This window comes from Oryzias latipes, chromosome 4, assembly GCF_053564925.1.
Source record: "Oryzias latipes strain Hd-rR chromosome 4, Olatipes_Hd-rR_3.1".
Lineage (NCBI taxonomy): Eukaryota > Metazoa > Chordata > Actinopteri > Beloniformes > Adrianichthyidae > Oryzias > Oryzias latipes.
The window spans coordinates 37,244,453-37,252,433 of record NC_136240.1 but is presented as its reverse complement, the minus strand read 5'-3'; the positions used below and the strand labels follow the sequence as shown (position 1 = coordinate 37,252,433).

General features: G+C 38.6%; 1 protein-coding gene across 1 annotated transcript; it reads left to right on the top strand.

Moving 5' to 3' along the window:
• The first annotated feature begins 647 nt into the window (after positions 1-647).
• On the top strand, positions 648-1,951 carry LOC144992065 (uncharacterized). The gene is made up of 3 exons (XM_078946693.1): positions 648-1,259; positions 1,351-1,448; positions 1,558-1,951. Exons 1-3 carry the CDS (start codon positions 924-926, stop codon positions 1,670-1,672), a joined length of 549 nt encoding a protein of 182 aa, XP_078802819.1. The 5' UTR covers positions 648-923; the 3' UTR covers positions 1,673-1,951.
• The last annotated feature ends 6,030 nt before the right edge of the window (positions 1,952-7,981 follow it).

Genomic DNA, 7,981 nt, shown 5'->3' with positions numbered 1-7,981 from the left:
GGGAGTGTGTGCGCTAATTGGATGACGAGTGGCCTGCAGGTGGTTGGAAGAACTAACCGTAGGTGTTCACCTTCAGCTGCATACAGAACATCATCAGCAACAATAAACCGCACATTTCCCAAACATTTGTCACTCTCTGTTGTCACCTTGGCAAACAATGGTTTTAAAGTTTGGTCTTCTTTCTGCAAAGCCGAAATGTCAGCTGGTATGTCAAATGTTTCTGCTGTTGTTGTGATCTCAGGATCCAGCAACTTAAGTTTTTTCTCAAACCGTCTTTGACGACGGGATTTTCTGGGCATTTCTTTGCCTCCATCAAAGAAATCGTCATCCAAACGTGGAAGACTTTGCATTCCCGCTTTAGCCTGAGCTCTAGTTAGCACAGGTGCTGAGACAGTAACAGCTAGCTCATCATTAGCTTTAGCTGTTTTAGTAGCCTCATTTAATAAGTCCCCCAACATAGGTAAATCACACCCCAAAATTAAATCAACAGGTAGGTTCTCTACCACCCCGACAGTCAAAAGATAGGATTGTTCATTTATGGTCACTGTTACATCCGCTTTTGGGTACAAATGTTGGTCGCCATGAACACACACAACACTTGTTTGCCTGCTATAATCAAGTCCACCAAAAGGGATTAAACTCTGTTTGACCAGAGAAACAAAACTGCCCGTGTCCAACATAGCAGTAACCTGCTGTCCGTTCACAGTCACCTGTTTAAGTGCCTGGAAAGTGTCTTTGTCCATGTGCACAGGCCCTGCTCCTGTGACAGTCTCTGGCCTGGGTGCGTAGCAAGCACCTGTGAATTTAGTCTTGCGGATTGGACATACGGAGGCTTTGTGACCAATCTGCTGGCAATAGAAACACACAAGGTCCTTACCCGCCGCTCGCTGGTTAGGTGCTGGGTTGGTACCTTGCGTTGCCTGATGGAAGTCTCTCCGTGCAGGTCTCAGTGGAGCGGTTTGAATGGGAAGACGCTGATCCCCACCCGACGGCCGTGCAGACGCTCCTCGTCGAGCGTTGAGATACTGCAGCGCAAGCCGGGCAGCGGTGAGGCCATCCTCCGGGTCGTGCTCCTTCACCCACGTCCTCACGTCAGCTGGAAGCACACGCAGCAGCTGCTCAAGGATGACGATCTCCCCGATCTGCTCCTTGCTGTGTTGCTCTGGGCGGATCCAGCGACGGTAGAGGCCCTTCAGGCGGTGGTATGTCTCAGTCGGATTCTCCCCAGATGGCACCACAGTAGACCGGAACTGCTGACGGTAAGTCTCTGGCGAGATGTCAAATTTTACCAGGAGTGCGTCTTTCAGGTCCTTGTAGATGTGGGCTTGCTGCTCGTCCATTGCTGTGTAGGCCTCCAACGCCTTTCCGGACAGCAGTGGCACCAGGCGACATGCCCACTCTGTCTCTGGCCATCTCCACGTCCTGGCAATCCGTTCAAAACGTAGCAGGTAATTTTCAATGTCCTCACCTGTCTGATATGGAGGGACCTTTGGCTCCATGTAAGGTCTCCAATCAGGTGGCTGTAAACTGACTCTGCTCTGTGGTTGATCTGACCAGCTGGAGTCCTCCTGTGCCACTGGATGCCGTCGACGGGACGTTGCAGCTGGTGTTGGCAGATCCAACCTTGGGCTACTCACTGCGGCTGAGCTTGGTCCAGCGGCTTTGGGACTGATGTTACGCCGCCGACCAGAATGGTGCTCTGCCCTGGAAAAAGAGGCTTCCAAACCTTGGAGGGCAGCGATGAATCTGTCCTCCCGCTGCTGCTGTCCACGGAGGAAGTCTCTCATCATAGCCGCCAAGTCACCTTCTGGGCCTTTGGTCAGGCCTGGAGAACCACCCGAGGCACCAGGATCTACCACCTCCTCCTCAGAGGATGAATTGGACAACAGAGGGACTGCATCCGATGTTGGTTCCATCTCCTCCTTCTGGGCACGCAGACCTCTGTGTCTCACCTTTTTGCGGCCAGCCATCTGCTTATCCCACTTCTGACACCAACTGTCGTGGGTCCCACCAGGGAATGATTGGGCAGAGGCGCCAAGGTGAAAGTATTCTTGACTTTAATTTAAGAACAGAGCACACCAATTGCTCCACAAAGGTTAACCAACATAGACTTCTCCAATCCAACACTCCAAATTCTCCTCTCAGACTCTCCAACTTCTCCACTCAGACTCCCACACTGACAGCTGTATCTGGTTCTCTTTTAAGTGGCAAGCCCCTCCTCCTGGGCGTTGCTCTCCATCAGTCCAAAGAGAAAACAGGGAGAAGTGTTTGCATTGTTCAACAACATAAATAAACATACAGGAATAACCAGTTTCATTCAACTAAACATTCTGTGTCGTGTACAGAAAAATAACAGTAATCATCAATAAAAATAAATACAAACAGTGACCGATGCGTCACATGACCCAGGGTGTCCATGACCACTTCCGGGTTACCGGGTTACTTCCGGGTAAACAAACCAACGTTAATGTTGGCGTCGTGTGTGCTTCGTGTTAATGTATGCATGGGGATGGTGAGTCGGCAACCTAGTGTGCACCCAGGGCTACCTGCAGAGGGATAGGGACGGAATGAAAAGGGTAAGCTGATGTAAATGACGTGTTACCGGGTCCGAGCGTGCGCGTCTATGCGCACGTGTGTATGTGTGCGAGCGTGTGTGCATGCGTGTGCGCCTGCAGCGGCAGCTGACGGTTCTACACCGTCACACAGTTGTTTTTTTTTTTTTTTGACATACTCAAACTTATGGCAAAAACACATTTAGATCAGATTTAAATTGGGTTTAAGTTTGAAATTCCACATCAGATCTGTCTGAAACTTATTTAATGACATCACCAGGTGGGACACTATCAGTGAGAAGTGAAATGACTGAAAACTAGCAGTTATTTTTTTAGACTAATGTAAACATATGGATAAAAAACACATTTATATCAGATTTCAATTGGGTTTAATTTTAAAATTCCACATCAGATCTGTCTGAAACTTATTAATGACATCACCAGGTAGGACACTTCCAGTGAGAAGTGAAATGACTCTCTGAAAACTATCAGTTTTATTTTTACTTTTGACATACGTAAACATATGGCAAAAACACATTTATATCAGATTTCAATTGTTTTTTTTTTTTTAAATTCCACATCAGATCTGTCTGAAACTAATTTAATGACTTCACCAGGTGGGACACTATCAGTGAAAAGTTGAATGACTCTCTGAAAACTAGCAGTTTTCTTTTTAGACATACGTAAACTTATGGCAAAAACACATTTTTAGCAGATTTCAATTGGGTCTTATTTTGAAAATCCATATCAGATCTGTCTGAAACTTATTTAATGACATCGCCAGGTGAGACACTATCAGTGAGAAGTGAAATGACTGAAAACTAGCAGTTATTTTTTTAGTCTAACATAAACATTTGGATAAAAAAAACATTTATATCAGATTTCAATTGGGTTTAATTTTAAAATTCCACATCAGATCTGTCTGAAACGTATTAATGACATCACCAGGTGGGACACTATCAGTGAGAAGTGAAATCACTCTCTGAAAACTATCAGTTTTTTTTTTTCTTTTGACATACGTAAACATATGGCAAAAACACATTTATATCAGATTTCAATTGGGTTTAATTTTGAAATTCCACATCAGATCTGTCTGAAACTTATTTAATGACATCACCAGGTGGGACACTAACAATGAGAAGTGAAATGACTCTGAAAACTAGCAGTTATTTTTTTAGAGTAACGTAAACATATGGATAAAAAAAAACACATTTATATCAGATTTCAATTGGGTTTAATTTTGAAATTCCACATCAGATCCGTCTGAAACTTTTCATGTGACATCACCAGGTGGGACACTATCAGTGAAAAGTTGAATGACTCTCTAAAAACTAGCAGGTTTTTTTTTTTACGCGTAGGTAAACATATGGCAAAAACACATTTTTAGCAGATTTCAATTGGGTTTAATTTTGAAATTCCACATCAGATCCCTCTGAAACTTTTCATGTGACATCACCAGGTGGGACACTATCAGTGAAAAGTTGAATGACTCTCTGATAACTAGCAGTTGTTTTTTTTTTTTTTTTTGACATACTCAAACTTATGGCAAAAACACATTTAGATCAGATTTAAATTGGGTTTAAGTTTGAAATTCCACATCAGATCTGTCTGAAACTTATTTAATGACATCACCAGGTGGGACACTATCAGTGAGAAGTGAAATGACTGAAAACTAGCAGTTATTTTTTTAGACTAACGTAAACATATGGATAAAAAAACACATTTATATCAGATTTCAATTGGGTTTAATTTTAATATTCCACATCAGATCTGTCTGAAACTTATTAATGACATCACCAGGTGGGACACTTCCAGTGAGAAGTGAAATGACTCTCTGAAAACTATCAGTTTTATTTTTTCTTTTGACATACGTAAACATATGGCAAAAACACATTTATATCAGATTTCAATTGGGTTTTATTTTGAAATTCCACATCAGATCTGTCTGAAACTAATTTAATGACTTCACCATGTGGGACACTGTCCGTGAGAAGTGAAATGAATCTGAAAAGTCGCAGTTATTTTTTAAGACATAGGTAAACATATGGCAAAAACACATTTTTAGCAGATTTCAATTGGGTTTTATTTTAAATTTCCACATCAGATCTGTCTGAAACTTATTTAATGACATCACCGGGTGGGACACTTCCAGTGAGAAGTGAAATGACTCTCTGAAAACTATCAGTTTTATTTTTTCTTTTGACATACGTAAACATATGGCAAAAACACATTTATATCGGATTTCAATTGGGTTTTATTTTGAAATTCCACATCAGATCTGTCTGAAACTCTTTCCATGACATCACCATGTGGGACACTGTCCGTGAGAAGTGAAATGAATCTGAAAAGTAGCAGTTATTTCTTTAGACATAGGTAAACATATGGCAAAAACACATTTTTAGCAGATTTCAATTGGGTTTTATTTTGAAATTCCACATCAGATCCGTCTGAAACTTTTCATGTGACATCACCCAGGTGGGACACTATCAGTGAAAAGTTGAATGACTCTCTGAAAACTAGCAGTTTTCTTTTTAGACATACGTAAACATATGGCAAAAACACATTTTTAGCAGATTTCAATTGGGTTTAATTTTGAAATTCCACATCAGATCCGTCTGAAACTTTTCATGTGACATCACCAGGTGGGACACTATCAGTGAAAAGTTGAATCACTCTCTGAAAACTAGCAGTTTTTTTTTTTACGCGTAGGTAAACATATGGCAAAAACACAATTTTAGCAGATTTCAATTGGGTTTAATTTTGAAATTCCACATCAGATCCCTCTGAAACTTTTCATGTGACATCACCAGGTGGGACACTATCAGTGAAAAGTTGAATGACTCTCTGAAAACTAGCAGTTGTTTTTTTTTTTTTTTGACATACTCAAACTTATGGAAAAAACACATTTATATCAGATTTCAATTGGGTTTTATTTTGAAATTCCACATCAGATCCGTCTGAAACTTTTCATGTGACATCACCCAGGTGGGACACTATCAGTGAAAAGTTGAATGACTCTCTGAAAACTAGCAGTTTTCTTTTTTGACATACGTAAACATATGGCAAAAACACATTTATATCAGATTTCAATTGGGTTTTATTTTGAAATTCCACATCACATCTGTCTGAAACTTATTTAATGACTTCACCAGGTGGGACACTATCAGTGAAAAGTTGAATGACTCTCTGAAAACTAGCAGTTTTCTTTTTAGACATACGTAAACATATGGCAAAAACACATTTTTAGCAGATTTCAATTGGGTCTTATTTCGAAAATCCATATCAGATCTGTCTGAAACTTATTTAATGACATCGCCAGGTGAGACACTATCAGTGAGAAGTGAAATGACTGAAAACTAGCAGTTATTTTTTTAGTCTAACATAAACATTTGGATAAAAAAAAAACACATTTATATCAGATTTCAATTGGGTTTAATTTTAAAATTCCACATCAGATCTGTCTGAAACGTATTAATGACATCACCAGGTGGGACACTATCAGTGAGAAGTGAAATGACTCTCTGAAAACTATCAGTTTTTTTTTTTCTTTTGACATACGTAAACATATGGCAAAAACACATTTATATCAGATTTCAATTGGGTTTAATTTTGAAATTCCACATCAGATCTGTCTGAAACTTATTTAATGACATCACCAGGTGGGACACTAACAATGAGAAGTGAAATGACTCTGAAAACCAGCAGTTATTTTTTTAGAGTAACGTAAACATATGGATAAAAAAAAACACATTTATATCAGATTTCAATTGGGTTTAATTTTGAAATTCCACATCAGATCCGTCTGAAACTTTTCATGTGACATCACCAGGTGGGACACTATCAGTGAAAAGTTGAATGACTCTCTAAAAACTAGCAGGTTTTTTTTTACGCGTAGGTAAACATATGGCAAAAACACATTTTTAGCAGATTTCAATTGGGTTTAATTTTGAAATTCCACATCAGATCTGTCTGAAACTAATTTAATGACTTCACCAGGTGGGACACTATCAGTGAGAAGTGAAATGAATCTGAAAATTAGCAGTTATTTTTTTAACATAGGTAAACATATGGCAAAAACACATTTTTAGCAGATTTCAATTGGGTTTTATTTTACAATTCCACATCAGATCTGTCTGAAACTTATTTAATGACATCACCAGGTGGGACACTATCAGTGAGAAGTGAAATGACTGAAAACTAGCAGATATTTTTTTAGACTAACGTAAACATATGGCAAAAACACATTTATATCAGATTTCAATGATTTATATCAGATCATTTTTAGCAGATTTCAATTGGGTTTAATTTTAAAATTCCACATCAGATCTGTCTGAAACTTATTAATGACATCACCAGGTGGGACACTTCCAGTGAGAAGTGAAATGACTCTCTGAAAACAATCAGTTTTATTTTTTCTTTTGACATACGTAAACATATGGCAAAAACACATTTATTTCAGATTTCAATTGGGTTTTATTTTGAAATACCACATCAGATCTGTCTGAAACTAATTTAATGACTTCACCAGGTGGGACACTATCAGTGAGAAGTGAAATGAATCTGAAAATTAGCAGTTATTTTTTTAACATAGGTAAACATATGGCAAAAACACATTTTTAGCAGATTTCAATTGGGTTTTATTTTACAATTCCACATCAGATCTGTCTGAAACTTATTTAATGACATCACCAGGTGGGACACTATCAGTGAGAAGTGAAATGACTGAAAACTAGCAGATATTTTTTTAGACTAACGTAAACATATGGCAAAAACACATTTATATCAGATTTCAATTGGGTTTAATTTTAAAATTCCACATCAGATCTGTCTGAAACTTATTAATGACATCACCAGGTGGGACACTATCAGTGAGAAGTGAAATGACTCTCTGAAAACTATCAGTTTTTTTTTCTTTTGACATACGTAAACATATGGCAAAAAGACATTTATATCAGATTTCAATTGGGTTTTATTTTGAAATTCCACATCAGATCCGTCTGAAACTTTTCATGTGACATCACCCAGGTGGGACACTATCAGTGAAAAGTTGAATGACTCTCTGAAAACTAGCAGTTTTCTTTTTAGACATACGTAAACATATGGCAAAAACACATTTTTAGCAGATTTCAATTGGGTCTTATTTTGAAAATCCATATCAGATCTGTCTGAAACTTATTTAATGACATCGCTACGTGAGACACTATCAGTGAGAAGTGAAATGACTGAAAACTAGCAGTTATTTTTTTAGTCTAACATAAACATTTGGATAAAAAAAAACACATTTATATCAGATTTCAATTGGGTTTAATTTTGAAATTCCACATCAGATCTGTCTGAAACTTATTTAATGACATCACCAGGTGGGACACTAACAATGAGAAGTGAAATGACTCTGAAAACTAGCAGTTATTTTTTTAGAGTAACGTAAA

Excerpts from the sequence above, each read along its gene's own strand:
- LOC144992065 (XM_078946693.1), top strand. The coding sequence starts at position 924 with ATGGAAGTCTCTCCGTGCAGGTCTCAGTGGAGCGGTTTGAATGGGAAG. Across the intron at positions 1,260-1,350 it reads GTAGACCGGAACTGCTGACG|GCCTCCAACGCCTTTCCGGA; the intron begins GTAAGTCTCTGG and ends ATTGCTGTGTAG. Across the intron at positions 1,449-1,557 it reads ATCCGTTCAAAACGTAGCAG|CTGGAGTCCTCCTGTGCCAC; the intron begins GTAATTTTCAAT and ends TGATCTGACCAG.